Genomic DNA, 26,894 nt, shown 5'->3' with positions numbered 1-26,894 from the left:
TTATCTCCAGTCTTCTTCTAACAGGATTTTCTCTTTTGAAATCAGTCATTGTTGTGATCCCAGAGGACTCTGCCAGGAAGATGTGCCTGGTAATCCTTTGGTTGATCTCCTGAAGCTCACAGACCCTTTGGGAAAGCCTGGCAAGCTGGCACGAGGGTTGTTTTGCAAGAGCCTGGCTTTAGGAGTGGAGCTGCCCTGAGATGTTTTCTCTGAGCTGTCCTGTCTCCGACTGCTTGTTTCCTCTCTTGCATAACTCTTTTCCAGCCATCAGAGCACAGGCTGACTTACACAGATTTAAGATGCTACTTCTAGGAAAAGGGGTCATCCTATTCCTGTGCATGTTCTGTTGTGACTGTGGGTGTGAGATCTTGGTCAGGGAGCCCTGGCAGAAGATTATTTTTTTATGGGGTTATTTTTTAGTTGGATCCAATCCCTGGCCTGTCGCATGACTGATGCTGTCAGCACTACACGTACAGTCAGGGCTGTCCTTTAAGGACAGTACAAACTGGGATCTAAGTTTTCTGGGATTGCATAACTGTGCCCTCAGATGTGCCAGGGTGTACTGACAAACACACACACATGTGGTTATAGCTGGGATTTGCTCACAAAGACACTCACATGAGTATTTCTCCCTGGGACCACTTCTGTCACCTTCCTCCCTTGTTGTTCCATAGACAGAGCTTGGAGGTTGACTTTGGATTTTCAAGAATGAGCCAAGAGGATTGTGGGGGGGCACGCAAGGAAGCAAAAATTCTTAAACCTGCTTTGATAGGTCGAGCTTTAACCCTGAGATAAAGGTTGGTACTTCAGAGTTTACAGTTTACACTCTGCTGCTTGGATGCTCTGACCCCACGGAACGCTTTGTGCCATTCATTAATGCTTGCAGGAGCATAAAGCCCTCCCAGCAGACTAAATTAAATGTCCTTTTCTAGTCGTGGGGAGCTCACACCATCGCTCCAGTGTCACAGTGGCATCTGGTGTCTCTGTTTGGGCTTTGTGAGAACTTGACAAAGGGCTGAGTGTGACCGACAGTGGGCTTTGGAGTGAAGCACCGGGTCATTAATCTTTTTGTTCCCTGATTCCCTTTGGGGTGGGCTCCAGGGCTGTGTGGTGGGCAGGGATCCAGTCATGAAGATGTTACACATGAAAATATTCCAGGGAGGAACAGAAGAAAGGCCTAAAGAGAAGAAAGAGAGAGCTGCTCAGACTGCAGGGTGAGATGGGAAGGGGACAAATGGGAGGGACAGTAGGGAAGGGCTCCTGTTAATAACTGTCCCCATGCTGTGGGATGATGTCCCATGTGAGAGGGACTGTGTTATTGGGAAGGCTGTGCTGGGGAGCTCCTCTTCCCGTGCCTGTTTTGTGAGTCCAGCTCTTTGTGTTGTCCCTGTATTGCTCCTCCAGGAATGCAGGGAGGAGGTACCATATGGGAACAGGCAGCTGCTGCACGTGGGATCTTACAGTGTTTCTCCAATGTCTGATGGAAATATTAGGGAGGCTTGCATGCTTTGAGGCTGCTGCTGACGTGTTCTGTTGTCATATTTCTGTTACAAGCAAAGAGCTGCAGGGACCTTAAGTTGTCTAATCTGACCTCCTGCCCCAAGGCTGGGTCAGATCTATCCAAACTTTCCCAGCAGATGTTTGTTCAAAGCAGTTGTTAAAAGATTCCAGTGATGGACTTTCCTCATTGTCCCTGGGTGATCCTAGAAAGTCTGTCATTGTTCATGCCATTACCAAGATTTTCCTGGTTCCTGACTTTGATTTCTATGCAGCAGTTGAGAATTGCTGCCCTCTTGCCCTTTTGTTACTGTACAGAGTGAGCTGTTCAGTCCTCTGGAGCTGCCTTTGGGAATCTCTGGGCCGTGTCTTCCTTGAGCTGCAGCATCCAAAACTTCCCTGGAGAGCTGTGTCTGATACCTGCGTGTACTGAGCCAGCAAACACCATTTTGTGACTCTCAAGTAGACTTTTGGGGTGTGATGAATGCATTTTAGTTTTGGACAAAGCGCTGGTGAAGTGTTTTGTCATGGGAGGTTTTATTACGGCTTTGTCTCGAACAGAGCACGTGCTTTTCTTGCTCAAGCGCTGTCTTTTCCACAGGGGCGTGTTGTCTGATCTCTGACTGTTCCAGAATAATTCCTTGCTGTTCTAAGGTGAAGGAAGTCCTTGCCAGCTGCCCTGACCGCAGCTTTCCCCGTGATTAGCTTGATTACAGCTCAGCCATTGTACTTTCCTGCTCTGACCTGCCAGCTGTAGCTCAGGAGTGACCTCCCCTTCTCCCTCCCTGCCGTGATTACACTCTGTGCATCTGATTTTGTACCTGCTGTCCCTTTGTTCCCCTGAAGGATTCAGCTATTCATGCATTTCTAAAGCTGGTAAAAAGTGGACGTGAAGATTATTCTGAGAGGTAGCACTCAAATATAAAACATGACAGAAAACAGATCAGCCAGTCCTAGAAGCATTATTTGCTAAGGTAAACTCCTTCACTTTATTTTTTTGGGGGAAAAAAACCCCAAAACCTGCCTGTGTGTATTGTTCCAGCCATTTTCCCTGGATCTATTAACACTTCTATTATACCTTTCAGTGGGAGAGAGTAGGATGTGTGTGTGAAAGGTTGGTCTGCACACAGAGGGCCTTTGTCCTGAGACAACTGAAGAAGCTCTCACCAAAATGAAAGCTGGTCTGGACAGGTCTGAAACATCTTTTGGCATCACCTTGTGTTTATTGCTGTGGGAAGAGCAGGTAGGGAGGAGCAGTCTGGCTTTTTTTTTGTTTGGATTATCACTATGTATCTTTGAATTCCTTAGTGTTCTTGCAGAGTTTTTGTATGATAACTTGTGTAATGTGAGTCCCCAGTTTCTCTTGTTCTCTTTCCAATTGCAGTGAAAGCTCTGGTGTTTCATTCCTTACTTTTTTTCTCTGCCAGTTGCAGACAGTGGGATCTTGAGTCATGTGGAAGGTATTTTATGGACAGCTTTAGAGTCTGAAGTACTTGCTAGCACTGAAGAGGTGTAAAGTGATGTAGACTCTTGGGCAAAATCCCTTTTCCAGTGTTCCTTGATAAAGATTTCTTAGAACTGAAGAGTAAGTGACGTGGCAAAGGAGATTTGAAGCTCTCTCATCTGACTGCCTGCTCCAGACAGGACCAGTATCAAAGGTAGGTTTCTTGTGAACTTTTTTGGACTTTTTTTAGTCAAGAGTGGCAGGTTGATGCCATGCTTTGTGCTCTCATGGTGAGGAATATTTTGCTCCTGTCTGATCAGTATTTCCCTCGCTGTCAGTAATTCGCATTGTTTCTTGTCCTTTGATTTCTGCCATCCAGTCTGGCTCCATCTGCTCAGTAAACCTCAATTAAGTAGTTGAAGACAGTAACTGGATCTCCCACTAGTTACCATTTCTTCTCCAAGTTCAACAACCCCTGTTCCCTCATTCCCTCTCACATCAAGTGTTCCAGTCTGTTGGCTGCTGCCTTTCCAGCTCAGTGATCCAAGCAAATTTGGATCACAAGGGTCATGGAATCACAGAATGGTTTGGGTTGGAGGGGTCCATAAAGATCATCCAGTCCCACCCTCCTGCCATGGACAGGGACACCTCCCACTATCCCAGGCTGCTCCAAGCCCTGTCCAACCTGGCCTTGGGCACTTCCAGGGATCCAGGGGCAGCCACAGCTTCTCTGGGCACCCTGTGCCAGGGCTCAGCACCCTCACAGGGGAGAATTTCTTCCCAGTATCCCATCTATCCCTGCCCTCTGTCAGTTTAAAGCTGTGTGTTTCACCCATCCAGTCGGTATCTCCCCATTTTTCTATGTTGATAAGCCCTGGACTTTCGTTCTTTCCACCCATATTGATGGCTGTTCTCTTGTTTTAAAACAGAGATTAAAGCCAGAGGTTTCAATTCAAGGGAACCAAACTCTAAATTTTCCTGCTGGATTTGGAAGGAGAGGTCTCCCCGCAGGCTGTGTCCTGCTTGCTTGCCTGCACTAGTCTGATCTTAGGAACATATTTCTGGCTTAAATGGATCCAGCTAAATCTCACAACCTGGCTTTTTTAAATTTTGTTATTCTCCACAAGGTACTCTCAGGTTTGCTGTTCTCAAAAGCACAGCAGTGAGCAGCTCAGGGCAAGACTTTGCAAGGCATAGCTGAGTGCTTTCCATGGCTCATCCCTTGGGCTTTGCCTTCATGCACCTGTGGAACATTGTTGAATGTCACCATTTTGCCCTGACCCTCTAAGAGCCTTTTCTGGAGCCTTGCTGAATAGAGTTGCTCCCTGTTTTTTTATTTGTACCTGGGGCTTCTCTTTCTTAATTATCTCCCGATGTTGATATTGGACCAGTGCACGAAGATCATTTAGAAATTGAAATCTGTACACCTTGGTGCTTGCAAATCCTCCCAGCTGAATCATCTGTTGGGTTTATGGCCATACATTCCAGTCTGTCATCCCAACTGGTAATGAAAATATTACACAGCTCTTATGCCTGGCTAGACCCGCTTTCCAGTGCCCTCCCAATTAGATAACAAACCCTTGATAATTATGCTCCGAGAAGGATGTTGTCATGCAGCCATTTTATGGTGATTACATCTAATTCATGTTTTCTTAGGTGGGTCTTATGGGAATGTCATGTGGAACAGCATCAGAGCTAAAACAGATTGCATTTCTGATTCTCCTTATCAATCCTGTACATTTTTTCCTGGTGATGCACAGATCCTTTATTGCTCCATAGATTTCTGATGCTAGAAGGAACCGTAGAGATGATGAGACCTGCCCACACTGAAAGTTCAGCTGAGCAAGTCATACCAGATTGATCAGGAGTTTTGTAATGGGACAGTTGTGACATGACAGCTCCAGCAGATCAAGAGGAAACAAATGTGATGTGTTTATGGATCCCAAACAAAATTAAACAATTACCTGCATCCAGCCTTTGGAGCAGCCTTTGAACGAATCCCAACCCTTTTTCTGCAAGGGCTGGGAACATAAAGAACGTGTCTAATCTGTGCTGATATCAGGCAGCAGTTATCAGTGCCTACGTGCTGTTACTCAGATCTCGTTAGCTGCCTAATTGGATAATAGGCAGGACACTTCACAACTGCATAAGTATATTAAGCTTAATCTGCTCTGGAGCAGGGAGGGAAGATGTGCTCGGTGACAAATGGACACAAGGAGATGCCCAGTGGGGCGGGGGTGTAAATATGGGGCTGTGTCCCCATCACTTCAGTCCCAGTAACTTTCTGAGGCAGAGGTTCTGTGTGTCTGCAGCATTTACATCAGTGCTGGAGTCCAGAGCAGAGACTTTCAGACTTTACCCATGTTGGCCAGGCAACTTCACCTCCAAAAGCACAGTTGCTCTCGTAGTTAAATCCCTTCCTATTTTTTTTTAATAAAATGTGTGGTATAACTTAATATCTGTTTTTAAATCCAACATGATAGAACAGAGAGAAGCATCCTGTGTGCTTGTATGATACTGGACTTTGCAGCACATTCCTGGTCCTAAAGCTCGTTTCCAGCACATGTAGGTGCACAGACAGGATCAGAAGGCTTCCACAGTTCTGTACATGGAGAGGAGAAGCTGTTTGAATATCAAATACTCTTCCCTTTCTTTCCTGAAAAAATGCAGTTACTGCAGTTACCCAGTTTTAAACTTTTGGAGTGGGTTGCCTCTTTCCAAAGGTGCAATGAAACCTACGTCAGATTCTTATAGATGTGGGTATGAGCACATTTCATGAGTTGTCACCACCTGTTCTATTCTCAGGAGAAGGGATCTGCAAAGGACATTTCTGGGTGAAAATATGCATCTGCTAAGGGGATCTTTAGCTCAAGGTAATGGGAGAGTGGCTGTGTGAATTGTGTCCTCGCCTTTTTTTTTTTTCTGGATTCCTTTGGGACTGGTGGAGTGTTTTCACAGAAACCCCAAATTGAGCCCAGCTTTTGGCCCTGTATCCAGTGTGAGGTGCCTACAGCTTTTCATTAATTTCTTGCTTAACCTCATAGGAAAAGTATCTTCACCTTGTGCTGTCCAGCATCTCTGCCTGTAGCCGGCAGGAAAGACAGGAGCCAACCTCTTAATCTGTAAGTGTCTTAAGCAAATGTAAACTCCATTAAGTGTGTTTATCACTGAGCAGCTCATTCCCAGCTGTGCAAAGCACCTCGTGGTTGGTTTGTATGGGATGCACAGAGGATTCTCTGCTGCTTTGTCCTGACATCTGTGTTTGTGACCAGCAAGGGTTAAGAGCGAGGCACTAAGGTTAAGCACTAAGGTGCTTGCCACAAAGGGTTAAGTATGAGGGCACTGTTCCGCTGTACTGTGAATTTAAAGCCTGCTGACTTTCCCATGGAAAATGTCATTTAAAACCAGAACCCCTAAATCGCTTTTATTTTGGCTGAAGGGAAGACACCGTGGGGTGTTTGGTCCGTTTTGGTGTAGACAAACTCCCAGATGGAGGAACTAAAGAATGGTGATTGAATGCAGAAGAATTTCTGTGGTTATCCACACCTGATCTAGTGCTTGCACTAAAAGTGTGATCAGCAGGAAAAAATAGTATTTTTTTTCCAAAGGATAGCTCACATCTCAGCAGCCAAATTCCTGGGACAGGCTTTGGAGAGAGCCTGTGTCTTGTTTTTCTTACGTAGTCCCTCTGAGACATTGGTGGGGGGCAGCTGCAGGTGACTCTTCCCTTCTGTTGCTTGTGCCTGGGTCATGATGCAGTTGGAGGCATCCAGAAGAAATGAAAGAGAGTGGGCTACTACAGATGGTCTCCCCAAAGTGCTGGATGTGTTGATAGCATGTTTTCTGTAGCTATACACACCAATATTGCCTTTATCTCCCATCCAAATCTGCTGGGTATTGATGTTCACTGAGTCTGTCATCAACTTCGAGTCAGGCTTGACTTCAACCTGTACTTATTAAAGAGTGAAGAAGGCTCTGTCATATGCAGTTGATAAGGGAATTTACAAATAAAAGTGCATATTGAACTGTCAGTAGCATTTTTTCCTCTCTTTATCTGGAGAAAAAAAAAATAATAGCATGGGTTGTTTTCTTTCTCCTGCATGGGCAATTTCTAGACGTGCACTTGCAGGATTGTTTTTCAAACCCAAGATAACCCTTAGGGTGGTCCTGTCTGGTCCCTGCCTGCTACAGATCAAAGCCACACCCAGACAGGCAGGAATCAAAAGCAGAACACCTGCTTGGTTGGTCTCTAGTGTGTTCTTTGCAGAAAGTTTTAAAAATGTGTTTTATCAGGACGGTGAGGTGGTGAGATTTGTGATGCTGTGGATTTGCCCTTGTGGCTGAGCATGGATGAGCTGTCCTTGCAGAGGGAGCCACAGTAGGATTGTGTCACTCTAGGTCTTCATTAGGGTCGCTAAGCACTACTTTAAGTTTCCTGAGCTTAAGTCACAGAAGATCTGATGTCTGGAGTCAAGGCCTGGCCCGTGACAGGCTGTCCTTTGGAAAGCTGTGCAAAGATCCTCGTGTCTCTCCAAAGCAGTGCCCTGTATTTCAGAAAGGAACATTGTGAGCGAGGAGAACAAGTTTCAGATCACATGTTCCCCAGCAAATACTGTCCTTTCGATAGGAAGACTTGTTGGAGAATGTTAATTGAGTCCCTTTTTAAATGAAGGAGGCTTTGCTTCCTTCCCAAGTTTTCAAAACAAATTTTCCAAATACAGTGCCTATGTTTCATTCAAGTGTAAATCCTTTCTCTTTAACCTGGAAGTTATCCCAGAAAAAAGCCTATCCATTCACTGCAGGACAAACCTTTGTGGTTGTAGAGGGAAAAAAAGAAGTGGATCAAACTGTCCAAACAGGAAGGGTATTAAGAAAAGCCTTTGCTCAGTGAGCAGAGCTCTCATTTCAGTTTAAATGGTGTCCTACAAATTCCACTTTACATCTCCATTGCTTTTGAAGCATCACACAATGGTTGAGGTGTCTGCTAAATTTAGAAATGACAATTTTTCCCCTGCCAACACGCCAGCCTAGCTGGAGGGATTTCAGCATGTAGTTATGGGATGGATGCAAGGGGGGGATTTGAAATTTACTGGCTTGTTATCTCATCTGACTTGCACATAGCTCTGTCCTGGTAGGGATTTAATACCTTACACTGATGCCTTTTCTTTCAGAAGGCATTAATGGCAATGCTTTTCTAGCACAGCCAGGTGCTTGTGCTGTTTTACATTTGGTGGAGCTGAGGTACTGAAAGGGTCCAGCGTGGTGTGCTGAATAAAATGAGCTCCCACCTAAACACGTTGAAATTGTGCTTTCTTTTGAGCAAGTTATGGGTAGGATTGTCGCTCTTTTACTGCAGTCACATGGGGAGGCTGTGGAAGCAGAGATAAATCACAAGTGTCCCAATTCACAGTTTCTACTGTTTACCATATGACAAATCTTCCTGCTCTGTGAAAAATGTCTTAGATCTAAAATACATCTTTTTTTTTCTTTCCTCAGCCTGCGGAATTTAATTACTCTCTTTCTGAGCAACATTTTATCTCGGTTCTGTGAAGCTGTTTGAGGCACAATTTATGCAGAGGATCAATACTAAAGTAAACTTCCCTTTGTTTTGGTAAAATGTCTTGATTGTCACAGAGAAGAAACATTTTGAGTTCAGGTGTGTTGGGAGAAATGAAAGGCACCTTGCAGCAGTGGTAATCCATCACTGGAGTGCATCCCACAGCACTCCAGGCTCCACTTTACCTGCAAGGCACTTAAAACCTCAAAGCACAAGCAGTCGACTGGAAGAGGTTTTCTGTTGGAATCTCCAGACAAAATTTCATCCTCGGGCTTTGTTTTGAAGTTTGCAACAAGATGGGAACAAAGGTGAAGGTGTCATTGTTGTGTTTTCATCTCTTTTCTCACCCACCCTTCTGTTTCTTTGGTGCTGTTTGACCTTTGAAGATCCCTTGCAGCCCCAACTGTTCTGTGATTCCATGATTCATGAGCTGTTTCTGCTCTCTGCTCCATTCTGCACTCAGGAGGAAAATCACTCAGTGGGGGGAATTGTTCCTGTCGCTGTACACCAAAAACGTGGCCCTGTATAGGAGATTTTCCATAGCAATACTGATTTCTTTTGGATATCTCTGGGTGACCTGAGTGCAGACAGTCTGTAGTGAGGAGATCTCTTTGCTTTTATACTGAAATATTTCTTATTGTCGTACTCAAACCCATGGGGAAAATTCCCATCTTCTTCAAGGGAAGCCAATCTGCCAGCCATAACCCAGCCTTCAGGATCTCAGGACTTGCTTCCCAACCTGAATTCCCCTGCCCTGGGCTCTGTGCTGCTCCGGGGCGTGTTTGTGCAGACAGCAGGATGGAGAAGGCTGCGTGAATCGCAGCGTGCCGAGGCCAGCCCTGGGTACGTGTCTGCTGCCTCAAAGCTGGAACATGTGGTTTGTTTAATGCTCCAGCAAAGCACGAGCCCAGGGAAAGTCTCTTTGATACAGCTGCACCTGGAGAGACATATTTTTCCTGGAGTCACGTCTAGTCTGTTCCAGGCTGAAGTCGATCCAGTTACTGTGGGAGTAAATCCATGCGGTGTTTGGCTTTTCTAATTCTGGTTCTCTTCCCATAGTGTTGCTGTTGGATTTAATGATTTTCCCTGTGGCTTGAATGGTAAAGATGTGGTAACTGCTTGGGGATGAATTAAAATCAAAGATTCAGTGTGGGTGTTGCTTTCAAAAAGAGAAGAAATAATGCTATTTTGAGAGCTGTGCTGCTATTTCAGGGCAGTTTGGTAGGTCTGGGTTCTGAGAAGTGGTGAGGAAAAATAATTGCTTTTGGCTATCATGTCTCTTATGGTGTGTCCTGAAATGATCCTCATGTACACATAGAGCTGGAACCAGTACTGAGCCTCTCTGCATGGGGATTTGTTCCCTGTCTCACCCTCCTGGTACAGAGGATGGGAGGAGCAGAAAAGATTCCTGTTGAAATTTTGCTCCCAAGCTTGCTGCAACGAATTTAAAACCCCAAACCACAGCAAATTCCCAAGTGTAATATGGACACCAGTGTTTATTTGACTGAGACACGATTGTGTTCTGAGTTGTGCAAACACAGGCATATTTCCTATTTAATTAAGGCTCGTTTTATGAATTAAGATTCCCAAACAATTGGAGAAAGAAGGAGGGTGGAAGAGATAAGATCTCAAGGTTGTGCAGATGGGATAGGGTACAGCTCTTTTTGGCAGCTGAAATATGACTTCTGCAGGAAACTTGTTTGCAGCATTGTTCTATTAATTATGCCAATGTTTTTAGCTTATAACATTTTTTTTTCTGTAGTTTACTGTCTGTCTTTCCTTCCTTTTACAGTCCTGGAACACCAAGCTTTGCTTCTGCCAGGAGTGTAGGAGTGGCAGATACCTCCCAATGCTCAGTGTGGTTGAGGAGCTCGAAATAGGGGTCAGCAGAGCTGGAAATAGGGAAAAAATTCCCACTGTGGGTCCACCAGAGCCTGGCAAGCTCGCAAAGACACAGGAAAAGGCAGACCAGTTTGGGACTGGTTGTTGCTTGTCATGTTTGGTTAAACATGTTCCTGAGCTGTCAACCCTTTGTCCTGTCAGGCTGACAGAGCCAAACTGCACCTTGATGCACTGCTTTAGGTTCTGGCCAGCTGTTGCTAGATCCCTGGTGGTCCCTGGATTTGGAGACCAAAGGCACTGGAATTCTTGGCTAGATCATAATTTTTGTCACCAGGGTTAAGATGGGAGTATTCTGTTCACTGCAGCAGGTTGAGTACAACTGGTGTCCCCCTGTTCTTCAGCTTCTCCTGGCTGAAGGAGAAGGAGAGTGTTGTGGCAGTAACAGCTGTCTCTGTGATGTGTAGATATTCTGGGATGCATTCTGGGTAGGTGGGACCTTCTACCTATCTGCAGCCTTCCAAACAAGGGGATGCTGACGTGCCAACTACAGCATGTACTTTTTCAGTCTGCAGAGGATTTGCAGAGCAGTGGATGTACTGGATTTGGACATGCCAAAGCTGTTCTTTTTGTCACTGCAGTGGAACTTCTTTCAGCTGTGTAATACCGTAGCCTCAGGCACAAGAACCACAGCGTTGCAGTTCTGCTCATGCTGCATGCAGTGGCAGGAGAAGCTCTGTAGCCCAGACTATGTTCTCAGCCCATTTCTCTGGGAATCACCTGGGGATGATGACTGTCTCCAGAGGGAGTTTGTGATGGTGGAGAGAATCCTCTAGTCCTTCATTTTATCCCCACACTGTAAATCAAGATGCTGCCCCACTCACCAAGGTGTGCTCCTGGTAGCAGCTCCCATCCCAGCCCCTCGGAGCTGCCAGAGCCTGCCACGTTCTCACGGTACCCTTCAGCCAGAGGAACACAATTATTTCCATTTCTTTTTCCTCAGATGAGGAGGATTTGAAAAACACATAATGGTGCATTTTATCAGCGAGTTTTAAATGGTGTGATTCATCCCCTATGACGTTCTTTGGTTTATTTTTTTGGATATCCATGCAGTTCTGTCAGTGCCAAGCACTGTAAGGAAGTGCCTCGTGGCAGACAACCTGCTCTGCCCATATGTTCCCTTTAAAAAAAAAAAAAACCCAGCTCATAATAGGAAGTCTTTATACTGCATGCCAAGACGCTTGGGGCTTGTTAAATATATTCTACTTGTCAACAACTACCCAATTTAAAAAGTAGCCTTGGTGTGAATCAGCTTTGAACAAGTTCATTTGACTCAAGGGATATTTGCAGGCATTAAAACAAGTTGGATCACAGTGGTAAAAATGTGCAGTGGTTTCCTGATCAAAAGCACTATCCAGTGACTTTTTTTTTGTTTTGTTTTGTATTAATCTCTTTCAGACCTTCAAAAGTGCAGAGATTTTCTCAGTTGGTGATTTTGGAGGGTGAAGGAGGTTTATTGGGGCAAGTGTTTCTGGGGTCCACTCAGAGTGTTGCTGGAAAATCAAGTGGCAGAGGAAGTGCCTGGTGCCTCCAAAGTAGCAGGAAATCTTATTTGGAACTTGTTCCACCATCATCGTTGATTGAGAGTTAATTATAAAATGTCAAATGTCATGGTTAAGGGTCTTTTTCAGCCTGAGTGGATCTCTGAGTGCTGTGGTTTATTCTCTTCCTCTCCCCCTGCATTTTTTCCTGGATGATGGTGTTACAGTGGAAAGAGGCAAAGGAGATGGCTGTCCTGGATTGTACTTGCAAAAAAATACCGTTTCTCAGAACAATTTTTTTTGTTGTTGTTGAAGAACTCAAACATTTCTGCTTCAGTTTCTGGGCCAGCAGTGCAGGACCACAGAGGGGTGCTGTGGTGGCAGCCTGTATTCTGCATAAGTGTGATGGCCTCAGCTTTAATATCCACCAGCTTTGGGCTTCTTCTCTTACATAACTTTTGGAGTAGTTCACAGAGTTTGTTATTTGTTCCGTGTGCACTAAAGAAGCACAGCTTCTTCCCAGCTTGGGAAGAGGAGACAATTTAGTATGGCCCCTTTCCTGTCTCTCCTGAGATGAGGGGAGAGGATATTCCTGCAAGTGAGGGGGTAAATGAAGTTAAGGCTTGGTAAAGTCAACATCTCAGAGTAAAGGAGACCAGAGTTTGGACAGGCAAAGGTTAATGCTGTATTTCCCTGTCTCTTTTGGGATGTGTCCAGAGGAAGAAGAGCACGGAGCCAGCCTGAAAGTCCCTGTTGTCTTCAAAAAAACAATGCTGAGGAGGTTTGGGAGTGAGCTGCAGGTTTGGTGTGTGGGAAAAACGGGAAGCGTTTTGGCACGCTGCTGTCCCAGAGTACACGTGGTGCATCATTAATGCCTTTCCTTCCTTGATGTCTGATCCAGCCTGAACTCCCTGTGTGTCAGTCACTGGGGTGGGTCAGTAATTTGTAAATGGAGCTGGTGATGCTGATGTAAGATCAGCATTTTCAGTGCCTTGAGCCATGCTTGATGGCTTGGGCTTTTACAGGGATAAATTGTAGTGGATGGTAGCATTTATCTTCAATTCCAACTTGTTTTTGTCTCACAGCCACCCCTGTAAATTCCAGCAGCTCTCAGGAAATCAAACCACTTTATTTCAGAGTCTGCCTGTGGAAATGCAAGGCAGGACACAAGTTGCTTGTTGGCACAGGAGTGCTGGCTTGTTTTTGGGAGTCTGTGTTCCTTGTAGCACTGTGGTGAGAAAGATGAGGCTGGTCATCTTTCCATCATGAGGGCTGGTGGGCAGAGATGAGGCGTGCAGGATAAATGGTGTGGGATGCAGTAGAGAGGGTGCTGCAGAGATGATGGAGATGTTCCACTCAAAACCTCCTTGAGACCAGGCAGGATTGCTCACTCAGGCTCACGTGTCCCCGTGCAGCATCTGCAAGGCTCTTTGCTCTGGTCAGTCAGGAAGAGGTGATGGGGGGGATGGAGTCTCGCTGATAGGAAAAGCAGGGATTTTGCATCTGTCTCCCTTGTTTCAAGTATTGGAAAACACTGTGTTCAAGGAGATCATGCTGGTGATGGTCCTACTTGGAGCAGCAGGTTGGAGCAGAGCCTTTCTGACCACACTTCAGTTGCTGTGAGCTGTCAGAACAGGTCTCTGCCCACACCTGGCAGCTGCCTGCAAAAGAGGGGAGCAGAACTGGGGCCAAGTGACTCCTTCCAACTGCTGCATCCACCTGGCAAACCTGTTCACACTAAAACCCTGGCTTGGGTAAAACCTGAGCACAAGGCTGACAAGGAAGTGCCACTCTGCAGGTGGTGTCAGCCCAGGAGCTGGAGGTGAGCTGCCAGCATGTGCAGGTGTAACACGAGTTCACCTTGATCCCAGTGGTGCTATACCTGTGTCAGTGACACAGGTTTATGAGCTTGGGAAGGGCTCTGGCATGTACAGAGAAGGCTGTGGACCATCAGCCTGCTCCTGCAGCTCTGCAGGTAGCTGAGTAAATGAGGTGTGTCTGCTTCTAGTGCAGTAAAGCTCCCGTGGAGCCACAGATGCAGCTGGCCCGGGCTGGTGTTTGCACAACACCTGCACAAAGGCAGCTTGGAACAGCAGGCTGGTGTCACCCTGTGTCTGACTGACGTGGAGAACTTGGGATCAATTAATAACACTCCTGAAAGGGTGTAAGTGCTGATTTTGAAAAGGGTTGTGAGTTTGGCATACAGCCTGCTGGGTTAAAATGGAGGGAGAAGGAAAAAAGAGACACATCTTCCAGTTTGACATGTTTGCAGCGTGGAGAGCTTGGAAAGAGCATCTTGAAATAACAGGCAGTAAGGATTAATGTGCTTGTGTCTGAGAAGGCTGATGAAAGGGGGAAGGAGGGAGAAGTTACAAAATGCTTGCTTGTTGTGCCAGGAGCTGTGGAGAACCACAGCTCACAGCGTTGGGAGGCACTGACAGGCAGTGCTGGAGCCAGCCCAGAAATCCCTTCCACTTCAGTTCTGTATCTGCTTAGAGATGTGATGTGTCCTGACCTGTGCTCAGGGAACAGCCTGAGTCTGAAACCTGCAAGGATGTTCAAGGAGATAAAATTGCTCCAACCAGAATAATCCTTCCAAGCACTTCTCCCTCAGCTTAGGGAAAAAGGTGCATTAGAGATGATGACTGGAAATTTTGTTATTGCAGTTCCTTAGGTGAGGGTTCTGCACTACAATCATGCTCAGTACAAGGAGTGCTGGGCTGTGTAATGAGATAATGGCCTAACAAGTGCAGTGTCTTTACTTCTGCTGAATAAGTCACCTTTCTCTTTCTGTGTGGTGGAGCTTTTGCCTTCAGGCTCAACTAACAGTGCTTTCAGATAAACACTTCTCCTTATGCAGCTGATGAAATAATAGAGGTTATTACATCTATTGAAAAAAGGCTTTTGAAACTCTGGATCAAAAAGTTTGCTGGTATTATTATTATTATTTTTTTTTTTTTACAGTTTTCATCATGGTAGATTCCCAAGGTGCAAAGGCCACAAAATTTTGTTTTGCAATTCAAACCTGGCCATCTCCATTGAATTGGCAGGATAATTCCCAGCACCACAGCCCGGTCTTCTGCTGGGACTGGAGTGTAAATGTTTATGACAGATTGGATCCTGAGTTGAAAGCTTCAACCGGTATCCTCTCTGTCTTTAGAGAAAAGTATTTCAACAGCTGATGAGTGTCATTGTTAAAATTAGATATTTTATTTTTGTTGTGATTTTTTTCTAGCTTCTGCTCTTGGTTTCTCAATCTCACTTTGTGACTGCTTAGATTGAATTAATTTGGTGTCAGATTTTCTCTGCAAACACTTTCAGGCTGTGATGACAAACCTGTATTATAAACACATGTGTATGCAGTGCCCCTTCTTGTGTTGATAGTGTTTTGAATTGCTGCACTTAAAATAATGAGGAAATAGTAGTGTGTTTATTTCTTGTGCTTCCATTTAGTCTTTCAGCTGACTCTTGTTGCTTTTATCCAAGTTCCTTTCAAACACATGCAATATCATTGCTTAGCTTTCTGATTAGGGATGATGCTTAATTTTCATCAGATAAAAACCTACAGGGAATAAAGTGATTCTGGTAAATTTTTCTGCTGGTCTGTGCAGTCAGCAGGGAATTTGTTTGTGTTGATGATGCATTTCTCACCCTCCAGACTGGCTGTTACACTTGCTAGTGTGAAGGCTGTCAATTCAACACAACTTAAGAGCACCTAGAAAGGTCAGGTGACCTTTAAAAACTGTAAGCTCCATTCCAGCTCAGCCATCCTGAGACAGGAATGCCAGAGGTCAGCAGGATGGATCTCTCCTCCTCTCCATGCCCTCAAAGGCTGTGGGCAGCAAATGCCAGCTGAACACCTGAAATAGTGACAGGGGTGAGATGGATCCCTCTGGGATGACCATGAATTTGGTCTGGGAATGCCAGCAGTCCCAGCTCATGGGTAAATGACAGCCTGCTGTGTGATAGAGTCTGAAGGAAGGTCACTTTTTAAAGATTAACCAATCCTGGTGGAAAACCCCAAACAAACCCCCAGATCCCAACCAACGTTCAGCCAAGCCTTCAAGCACAAAAGCCTTGTTTTCAGAGCATTGCCTTGCCCGAGTCTTTGTGTCACCAGGGCTACAACAATACTGCCACGGGAGAAGTTGGGTGAGCTAAGAATAGCAGATTTCCTTGAGAAATGCTTTTGTTTATTTTGCTTTCCTATTTTAAAATAGTTGGAGCCATAGCGACCTTTTTCTGAGGGGTCCTAGAAGAATTGCCTGGTCACAGATTATTGTTGTAATAAGGAGGGCAGTTGTGAACTGCCTTAATTCTCTGGCTTCTTCCTTGTGACCTGCAAGGTTTTGCTGGCAAAATAATGGGAAAAAAAATCGTGAAGTTGTCACCCCACTGAACTTGTAGTGGATACAAATGCCAGGAGTGGAAACCAATGATTCTGGCTTGGTAGAATGATGCCAGTCTTAGAAGATATATTTCTGCAAAGATTTGTCTGCTGGAAAACAGCAGTTATGTTCAGGATTTTTCTTTTTGGGAGGGGTTGGTGTCAGGGATTTTTTTAAAGGTGTTTGTTTGGGTTTTTTTTGAAGGAAGAAAATGGACAGGAGTGAGAGAGGATGAATGGAAGGTAATTTCTCCCAAGGAGTCAGGGACAGAATGGTGATAGAGACTGAGAAAAGGGGCAAGCCTGGAAGTACAAGTGATTAAAATATCCTGAGTGAGGCACTTACAAGCACAAGAGCTAAGAGGGTTGAAGCTGTACATTTTAGACAAAAGGAAGATTTGTATTTGGATATTTTCTTCTTGTGGGTAACCAGTGCCTCTTGGCTGTCTCACAGGAATGCTGTAAGCAAGACAAAGCAGGGGAATTTTACTTTGAATGAAGCTGTGATTTAGTGCAACCCTTACTCTTAGGTGTACACCAAGCAAAATTACAGTCTGAGAGAGATTCACAGTACAGCAGCCAACACGCTTCTTACCCTGTGATTAAAAGAGAAAAGAAAAAAAAGAAAAAAAGAACCAAAATAAAAGAGAAACAAGCCTTTTTGGCAATCAAGAAGAAGTAAAAAGCCAAACTGTCTTTGTGTCAGAGGACCTGGTAATATCCACTGGCTTGAGAGCCCTGACTGGTGGCTTGGCAAGTGCTGAAGGGAGAGCACTGCACACAATGGGTGACAGAAAAAGAGGACACAGTCTCAAGTTGTGCCAAGTGAAATATAGGTTGGATATCAGGAAAAAGTTTTTTATGGAAAAAGTGATAAAGTATTGGAATTCTCTGCCCAGGGAGGTGGTGGAGTCACCATCCCTGGATGTGTTTAACAAAGCCTGGATGTGGCACTGGGTGCCAGGGTTTAGTTGAGGTGTTGGGGCTGGGTTGGACTTGATGGTCTTGAAGGTCTCTTTCAACCTGGTCATTCTGTGAATTCTGTTTTATGTGCTTGTCTCACTCATGAGCCTACCAGAGGGAATAATTTATACGGAAATAAAGTGTAGTGGGTGTTTTCTATATTTATATCACCTGTTCATTCCACTCTGGAATGGTTGGAAAGCTCAAGCTTTTGCTGAATTTTAATTGCCTTTCCCTGCTGGTCATATGGTACAGGTTGTTGGCTAATTAAGGGTGGTTTCCAAATCAGGGCTCTGTACACACAAAATACCCTGCTTTCTCATCTGTCTAGACAGGCCATCTAATCCAGTATTAAAATGCTGAAACAGGAGGGAAAACATTTTCTTGGAGCTTTCATGTGAAGAATTCACAGGAGCTTGCCAAAGCCAGGATGAGGAAAGCTGTGCTTAAAGAGCTGAGCTAAAACCCTTTAATTTCTACTGGATATAGATGGGAGAAAAGATGCTCCTTTACTGTGGCAATGAAAATACATGGATCAAAGGAGAACAGGAGCTCTCCTTGTTCTCCTTGTCAGGAGAACAAGAAGGGGGGGAGAGGGCTGTAGAATGTCTGTGGGAAGGAATTCTCCCCTTCTGGTCTGCCCTAGTGAGACCCCACCTGCAGTGCTGGGACCCCCAACAACAGAAGGACCTGGAGCTGCTGGAGCCAGTCCAGAGGAGGCCATGGAGATGCTCCAAGGGCTGGAGCCCCTCTGCTCTGGAGCCAGGCTGGGAGAGCTGGGAATGTTCACCTGGAGAAGAGAAGCTCACCAGGGAGAGCTCAGAGCCCCTTGCAGGCCCTAAAGGGGGCTTACAAAAAAGAGAGCGAATTTTTACACAGACAGACAGTGACAGGACAAGGAGGGAACAATTTAAATTAGAGAGAGCTTTAGATTGGACATTAAGATGAAGATCTTCCCTGTGAGGGTGGGGAGGCCCTGGCACAGGGTGCCTAGAGCAGCTGTGGCTGCCCCTGGATCCCTGGAAGTGTCCAAGGCCAGGTTGGACAGGGCTTGGAGCAGCCTGGGCTACTGGAAGCTGTCCCTGCCCATGGCAGGGGTGGGAATGGGATAAGCTGGAAGGTCCCATCCGTCAGAATTCTGTGATCTACCTTCTGTTGGGCTGTGGCCGTTGGAAGCTGCTGCAGTGGCAGTTGGAACTGAGGCAGGGCCAGCTGGGACAAGCTGCAGTGGCAGAATCAGAGTTTGCACACACTGTGCAAATCCCTCTTGCAGGTGAGTCCACAGAAGGGCGGATTGAGCTGAAGCTGTTTCAGTTGAAGCCAAACATTTTCAAAGGAGTTGTCAGAGCTCCAGTGGGACCACTCTCCTCTTCAAACCACTGCCTAAATCCCTGCTGACTGCAGTCTGGTGTCAGCTCCCTTACAGAGAGTGGATATTGCTTGGTCAACATACATAAATTGTCTAAAATCCTGGAGAAAAAGGGACTCTCCAAATGAAACTGCTTCATTGTGCTTCATTAGTTCCTGTGATGATTTACTGCAGTAGGCCAGCAGTGTTTTAAGTCAACCCTTCTGGTGATGGAAGAGAGGAATAGGGATCTTTGTCAGTGGCCAAATGCTGGGAGAATTGAGGAAGAACTCAGAATGGATATCCAGCAGCTTGGCAACAGGTAGAGGCAGCACACTACGAGCTCCTTGGATGTCTCTGTTTAGGGAGAGAGGAGGGGGAGGCAAGGAATTGTGTGCGTGCTTTATCCAGATCACTGGGCATCAGCTGATTCCAGGGCTGATAAGTTCTGGACTGTGTGTTTATCCTTTGCAAGTTGGGACTCATGTCCAGCTCAGGTCTGGAAGGGTAGGAATCTCTGCACCCTGTTCTTTGTGCTCCTGAGGAGAGGTGTAAACCACCCAGAACCAGGTAAGTACACACTGGCTTTTGTGAATAAAGACATCCCGCACTGCTCATCCCTGATCAGGGTTGAAGCTTAACCATGGGCTCAGGCTGTGGTCCCACCTACTAAAATGATGTGATGGGACCTGAGAAATAAGGGTAGATAGCAGTAAAAAGGTGTCTTGTTGGAGTTGGCAAAGGAAAACAGGGTCCTGCTTGGAGGAGCAGTTGAATATATTGGTAGATGGAGATTTGGGTAGATTTGGACTAGTCAGGACTGGTGTGGGTTTGAACCTCTCATCTAAGCCTGAGGCTGACCCTGATGTGGCAGGACAGTGTTGGCTCCAAGGGCTGCATTTTGTGAAATTTTGGAGTGGCCCTTGTTGACTTCCATCACTTGAAACATTTTCCTGTCTGTCCTATTTCTGTAATGGCTGGCTTGAGATCCAATGTCCTTGCTTTGAGCTAAATCCTTTTTACCTCCTCTCCTACTTAGAGGATCTGAAATTCAGGCTTTGTGGTTGCCACAGTGGCAAAGTGCAGCTTCATTGCTGGGCTGTGGAGCTTGTCAGCACTGGGGACGTGGTTCTCTTTCTTTTAGAAGTCTTCACCACAAAATTACCACTTTTAGAGGTTATATAAAAAGATGGGCGTTTGAAAGTCCTTTGACTTGTTTGGAAATAGTCTACATGGCATGAAAGGGTGGAGATTTCTGGAGTTCTTGGTGCTCCAGGCTAAAAAGTTGTTTTGCATCCCAGCTTGACCTCAGTTATCCTTTCTGTGCATCCCATGTTGAAGGCTGGGTCTAACCAAGTTTTTCTGTTCTGCTGGACTTCTTCATTTTTGATCCTTTTAACTGCAGAGGATAAGCTCAATCTGAGCTCCCTGAACACACCTGTCCCCTTCCTCCTACAGGTTCCTTAGAAAGAGAGCTTGGACGGCATGCAAAGTTGTGAAATATCTGCAGACAGCACGGATGATCCTCTTAGTAGTGGCCTACGGAGAAAGCGACAGCCTCGAATAGTCGTGATCGGTGCTGGGCTCGCGGGCCTGTCGGCAGCCAAGGCGCTCCTGGAAAGCGGATTCACGGATGTAACAGTCCTCGAGGCGACCGACCGCATCGGGGGCCGCGTGCAGAGCGTCCAACTCGGTGAGAGCAGCTGTGGCAATCCTTAAAATCAGGGGGTTTTGGGCAAGTTGCAAAAGGCAGGCCTCGGAGGCAGCAGAGCTTAGCAGTGGCCATAAGATTTGCCAGCAGAAAAATTATACAAGAAGTAAAGAGTAAGGACAAACAGAACAATGGTCAGTGTATTAACACTTGGCTAGAATAACTCCCTAAGCTACAGAAAAGTATATCTAGCAAGATATTAGGAACTTCTAAGCTTAATAATGGAGCTGTGTGCATTGTATCTTAAGGCTTACAAGCAGGTATTGTACTTGAAATAAGTGAGCATTGTTTTAACCAAAGGTACACGTGCTTATAGTGGTTGGATAGAACTACTGTCAATATGCTTTTGCTTTGTGTGATTGGACAAAAAGCTTTTAAAGTGGGTTGTAACATTGAGTTCTTTGTCTGCTGCCTGGGATGTGAGCTGCTGGCATCTTCCCATTGTCATAACCACGTAATGAGGCTGATGCTGGAAAATAAACAGCTCGAGACGCGTTCCTCAGCAGTCCTGTCCCGTTGGTGATTTGTACATAGAGCCATGGCTGGGGATAAGCAGTGCCTGCAGAGGGCTGCTAGTGGGGTTTGTGTGGCCATGAGCTCAAATGAACCTTGGAAATGGGGTTGTGTGCGTGTGCGAAATGGTTTGGGGTGTGGCGGTGTGAGGAGAGTAAATATTTAAATCCTTGGGCACCTCTCGGGATGGGTAAGTGGTTCTGTGCTGTCTCGTGCCTCAGCTGTGACCCGGGGCTGCTCCAAACCTGTGTTCCCATGAAATAAAAGATTTGGGGGATTGTTTTCTCTCGCACAGGAGGAGCTCCGTGTAACAGGTCTGTGATTGAGTGACTGTACGCAGACGGCTTCCACCCAGGTTTTCCAGCTTCACTCTTTCCCAGGAGCAGCCAGTAAATCTCCAGGCTGTTTCTCAGGCATTAGAGCCCTTGGAAAGGGGGAACCCCGAGCTGTTCTGCTTCACAAACAACCCCATTAATTTCCCTAGAACTAATTTACTGTGTAGGGCGCTACCCACTGGGAATCAGGCTGCTGGAAAAACATCTTCAATGTATCCTTTTATCCTGATTTTCAGCTTTCCTACCTGGGCAGCCTCCTTTCTTAGAGTGTAATAAAGGTGCAGACTCTGAATATTTGAATGCCAGGTCAATTTAAATATCTCTACAGGCAAAATTCCTGGAACAAACATTGTCCTTTGCAGCACAGGAGTCACTGAAGCTTTTCCTGCTATCCAGAGGGACATTGCCTGTCTCTTCTCTGCAGGAGGCATAAAGCTCTCTGCTTTTCTTGAATTGCTTTCCTGATTTCAATTAACTAATTCTAGTTCTGGTCTCACTCTGGATATTACTTTTGCCCTCTTGCTGCCCTGCTTTCTTTTTATTTTTTAGGTGCTTACATCACTTACTGTGTTTTGCTTGATAAACTCACTACAGTAAATAAACAGCAACCTCCTGTGAACTTGCAGAAGGGAAACCAATGGAAAGGCAGTCAGAAAAATCTAATCTCCAGGGGTTTGAGTAGGGCACTTTACATTCTGCTGAGACTTGGCATAAAGGTTAGGATGGGAAGTGTGTCCTTTACACACAATCCACTGTATTAAAAATATCCTGGATCATGCCTGTGAGAGGAGGGAAGTGTGAAAGAGCTGAAATCTTTGGGGAGCAACAGATCATTCTCCCAGGGCACCTGTGAAATAGTTCTGGTGTTTTAGCACCGAGGCTGATTCTCTTCTCCTTGCCCACCTTCACCAGTAACTCACATCTTTGCCTTTGCTGGGAATCCACCTCCTCCTCATTAACACCTCTTAATTACCAGGAAAGGAGAGCAGGTGTTTCAGTCTGGAGGCAATCTCAGAGTTTGTAGATGTAACTGTTAGTTGCAGAGCAGAGGCTGGCATCCAAAGTCTTAGTCTTTTATTATTTTTTTAAAACTCCAAACTGTCTTTTCTTATCTTTCTCTTATCTTCTTATCTGCCAGCTCTCAAGGTTGCCCTGTGTGGGTATGGGCTGCAGTTCTCTGCCAAGGTGGATCCATGTCTGGCCTCTCCTGTCTGCACACTTGACTAAAGATCTGATTTAAATTTCAGCAGAGCTACTAATTAGGAAGAAATTCTTCCCTGTGAGGGTTGGGAGGCCCTGGAACAGGTTGCCCAGAGAAGCTGTGACTGCCCCTGGATCCCTGGAAGTGTCCAAAGCCAGGGCTTGGAGCAACCTGGGCTAGGGTTATATCTGAATCCTTCCCCCTCACTGAGCCATGTCTTGTAGGGGACAGTATTTTCCCTCAAGTGCACAGATTGTTGCTTTTGAGCCCAGGGGTGTAATTTAGATATTCAGGGATTTGGTTCTAGCACAGGTGAGGGAGAGGGTTTGTGTCTTTGTGCATTGTTTGTTTCCTGCACATGACCTATAACATCTGAATCCACTGCAGCTATTTCACAATTACCCAAGAAATGGCCAGGGCTGCAAAGGGAAATGTGAAAGTTGCCATCCCTATCCAGGAGGCTTGATCTACAATCTGTGTTTCTCTGCTTTGTTGTTGTTGTATGGCATGATTAATTCCAAATAGATTAATTTTGAACCTGAAATCCTTTAAGGCCCTGAAAGTAAATTGGCTGTCTCTGTTTAAAAGAATTTTATTTAATTTTACACTTTTAAATAACTAATCATTTAACTTACACCTGGTGAGAGCTGGCTTATCTGGTAGTGATGATAGTGAGCATGAATATTACAGGCAAGAATTAGTTTTTAATTTGTTGGTATTTGATTATGTTCCACACAGCTCAACAGGAGAACTTGGAACACATCATCACTGTCACCAAGCAGTAAGGCAGCAGCAGGACCTGCTGGCAAATTGTTTTCTTTGAAAAATCAGGTGTCTCAGCAGGATTTCTGTGCAGCAGAGACCAAGCTCCTGCCCTAGAGCAGGAGGCAGCATTCCTGCTGCTGCTTGGCACAGCCTGACTTGCAGGAGGATTGCATTAACCAGGGAGCTGCCACTTGCAATATTGATGAGCTCTCTACCTTTGGCTGCCAGGGTTCAGTCATTTCCACCTGGCTGGGTGCTCTGGGGTGTGTTGGAGTCAGTGGCACCTGAAGTGTTCAGGTCTGTGTGTCGCTGCTGCTCTCTGGAGCAGGTGCTGTGGTGTAGAAACCTCCTGCTGTACTGCAGGTTTTGAAGGGCAGTCAGCACAGTTCTCACTGACAAAGGGGCTGCTTGGGAAATGAGATCTGTGGAGCTTCCCTCAGAGGCAGGGGCTCAGCCAGGGAACAGCATTCCTTGGAGCTTTCACCCTTTAAACCTGACTGCAGCACAGCTCAGTGCTGCAGTGCCTCTCTGTCTGAGCATACATTTACATGTTAAACAGCAAATGATAGCTGGGAACTGCACCATCCTTTCTTCATCAAGCAGGATCCTATTAATTACCCTGCTTAAATCAGGCATTCCCACACTGCTGCAGCGGTGCTGGGAGATGCCCAGCTCTGTCAGACTTTAAACTACCTTTGGCCTTCTGAGAATCTGTCAAAATATGGGGGATACATGACCCAAGCTTATTTTTAGCACCTCCTTTCAGCTGCTGAGCCTCCCCCTGAGCTCTCAGCCCAGTCTGGCAGTGCTGGATTTGGGGAGGCAAAAGCCCTGGTAAAAATCCTGATAGTTGTGAGGGATGGGGCAAGTGGGGCTGACCAAACTCTTTGTGTTTTTCAAGTAGAGAGAGTACAGGTGATGAAAACAAAATGCTTTTGGTGTTTAGCCTGACAGTGCCTCTTTCTAAAGAACCTAATCTATAAATCTCCAAAGGCGTAAGTAATGAAATACAGCCTGTTTACTCATTTGGGGAATGGAAATGCATGTTTAATTGCAGTTAATCTGAGGTGTATTTGTAAATAACAACCATTTTTAGTCACATGACAAGGTTCAGTATTCAGGCCAATGTTGCAATCCACATTTTCCTACATCTCCCTGCTGGCAACAACTGAGAAGGGCTGAATTTCTCCTTAAATATCAAAGGTGTGTCACTGTGAGGGATCCTTATTGCAACATCCCATCCTTCTGGCAATACCCAAACCTGAATCCCAAAGGACCAGTTTGAAGAATGCTGGCATTGTGTCTAACAGAGAAAAACTCCCTTAAGGGATGTTCAAACATGTGCAGTCCTTGGGCAGTTCTGCTTTTGCACATTGGATTCAGGGCTGAGCGTGAGAAGCTTCCAGGAAAACAGGCTTCCATAACCAGTTTGCTTGGCTTCCTCTCCTGCAGGGCATGCCACTTTTGAGCTGGGAGCCACGTGGATTCATGGTTCACATGGAAACCCAGTCTATCATCTAGCAGAAGACAATGGTTTGCTTGAAGAGACCACTGACAGCGAGAGGAGCGTTGGGCGGATCAGTCTTTACTCCAAGAATGGGGTGGCTTATCACCTCACCAACAGCGGGCAGAGGATCCCGAAAGATGTGGTTGAAGAATTCAGTGATTTATACAACGAGGTTGGTGTCCAGCTGCTTTTTCAAGTGGTAGATTTGCCTGGAGCACTGAGACCCCTTGGCAGTTAGAACATTCCAGGGTGAAGGTAGAAAACCAGTGGTGTCTTTAATTTCTTTGCAAAAAAAAATTGACGCTAAGTTTTCTCTCATCTGCTTCACTGCACCCCATTTCTCTGATGTGGGATTAACTCTCTGTGGTGAGGAAGAACAATCTTTCCATGATTGTAATCCATTTAATCACTTCCAGCAACTATTTCTGGGGAGATCCAGTAATTTGCTGGGGAGATCCAGTAATTAATCCAGTGCTTAATTAAAAGAGTAGTGGAAGGATCAAATTGCTAAACAAAGTAGAAGGCAAAACCTTAGCAACAACCAGCTAAATATTGTATCCCTGTGACTTTTTATTGGTTATAAATACTATGAAATGCTGTGTGGTGTGCCAAAGTCAGTGCAGTTTTGTAGGAATTGTGAGAAGGAAGGAAAGGAACATCTTTTTCTGGGAGATTCATACCAGCAATGGATTTCAGTTGAAGGTTATTTAAACTTTTGCTTGTCAAAGTTAATTATAATTATTCCCCACATTTTTTTTAATGTCACTTGTGAAGTACATTTAGAGGGGTCAGTGCAGACTGCCTGGCCCTCCAGGTAATGTGATCTCTCAGTGGGTTGTAGAAAATGGAGCAAAACATGAGTATTTTCATCAGGCTGTAGCCATGCCTAAAACCTTCAGATTTTCATCTGACAGCGAACTTCAGTATTTGACTCTTGGCTGAACACTCACTAGATTCAGGTTACTCTTGCATACTTTGTTTAAAAATATGTCTGGGAGCATTAGAAAAGTCACTGTAGCCTGTAAAGAATTACCAAGAATTGGGTGGGGAGCAGAAAAATGGATTTTTTTTTTCTTTTGAGAAGATTTTTGGCACTGTCCTGTGTTTCTGAACTGGAGTCAGTGATAGGATGGCACAAAATCATTTCAGTTTCAGAGTAGTAGGAGTAGTAGGAATTTCAAAGAAATCTCATTTTGGGAAGGATTTGTCAACCTGTGGATGACATCTTGGACAAATACAGATGGATATAATTGATCTGAACAATTTTTCATATTACTGGATTTAAAAAATGAATGAGACTTTTTCCAGGCAGGAAAAAAAAGACAGGTGAGATGTGTGTGAAGGAAGATTAACAGCAACTGGGGCCAGAAGGAGTAAATGAAAATACTGCAGTGTGCAGCATTATTCATGTAAATGGAACACTGCCAACCTGCGTGCAGGGCTTGGTGATCATGCTGGAAGATGATAGGAAAATCTCCAGCAAAGGGAGGGCAGACTCCAAAATGAGAAGGGAATACAAAGATGAGAGCCACTTAGCTTTGAGATAAACCCAGTAAGATAAAGGCCATAACAAGTTACCAGTGTTTTAGAAATGATTAATTTGGTAAATCTACCTTTTCTTTTAAAGGGGAGAGAAAGGGGCAGCCAGTGACATGAGAGAACAGCACATTAAAAGTTAATCTTCTTTACACAACACCTAATTAGCTTATCATTGCCACAGGATATCTTTATCACTAGGAGACAGAAAAGGCTTTCACATTTATGGCTTGTAAAAATGTCTGCAGCCACTCGTGGTGATAAAAAATACTTCAGGGACAGCTGGAGCCAAGCAGGGGACATCAGCCAGCCCCTTAATTGCTCTTGCTGGGAGAGGCTTTCTCTGCCTTCCTCTGAAGCCTGCTGGAATTTCTTGCAGGAGCAGCTCATGCTTTTGTTGAGTTGCTTGTCCCAGCCTCTTCAGGGTGCTAAGCTGGAGGGTCTGCACTGATTTGAGACATTTGGCTGTGGTTTATTCCCTGCTCTGCCTAGGAAAAGTGGGAATTCAGGCAAGCTATGTGATCTCATCAAAACAGCCAGTTCAAATGGCTGTAGGAAATACAAGTGCCCTGGAGGGAGGGCAGCCAGGAGCAGGCGTGTGGCTTTGGGGACATTTTCCTCTGGCTTGAGGTGCAGAGGGTGTTCCACACTTGCTGAGTCTGGCAGGGGCATTTCTGCTTTGTGTTTCGGGGTGTCCCCCACTTCCCCAGCATTACTGTGAGAGTGGTGAGAACCTGGCACAGGCTGCCC

The 26,894-nt window shown here is 45.4% G+C and overlaps 1 protein-coding gene across 2 annotated transcripts in view; it reads left to right on the top strand.

Moving 5' to 3' along the window:
• The window catches only part of SMOX (spermine oxidase), a 50,464-nt gene that overhangs the window by 5,510 nt on the left and 18,060 nt on the right, over positions 1-26,894 (top strand). The window contains exons 1-3 of one of the 2 annotated variants that reach the window (XM_053976826.1): positions 18,410-18,501; positions 20,035-20,269; positions 24,554-24,780. In XM_053976826.1, coding sequence (XP_053832801.1) covers positions 20,062-20,269; positions 24,554-24,780 — 435 coding nt within the window. In that variant the 5' untranslated portion in view covers positions 18,410-18,501; positions 20,035-20,061. Of the gene's footprint in view, positions 1-18,409; positions 18,502-20,034; positions 20,270-24,553; positions 24,781-26,894 lie in introns of those variants that run through there. The other variant, XM_053976825.1, reaches the window with a different exon arrangement.

The sequence above is a fragment of the Vidua macroura genome, chromosome 4 (genome assembly GCF_024509145.1).
Source record: "Vidua macroura isolate BioBank_ID:100142 chromosome 4, ASM2450914v1, whole genome shotgun sequence".
NCBI lineage: Eukaryota > Metazoa > Chordata > Aves > Passeriformes > Viduidae > Vidua > Vidua macroura.
The sequence above is the reverse complement of the archived record's forward strand: the minus strand, read 5'-3'. Positions and strand labels throughout refer to the sequence as shown.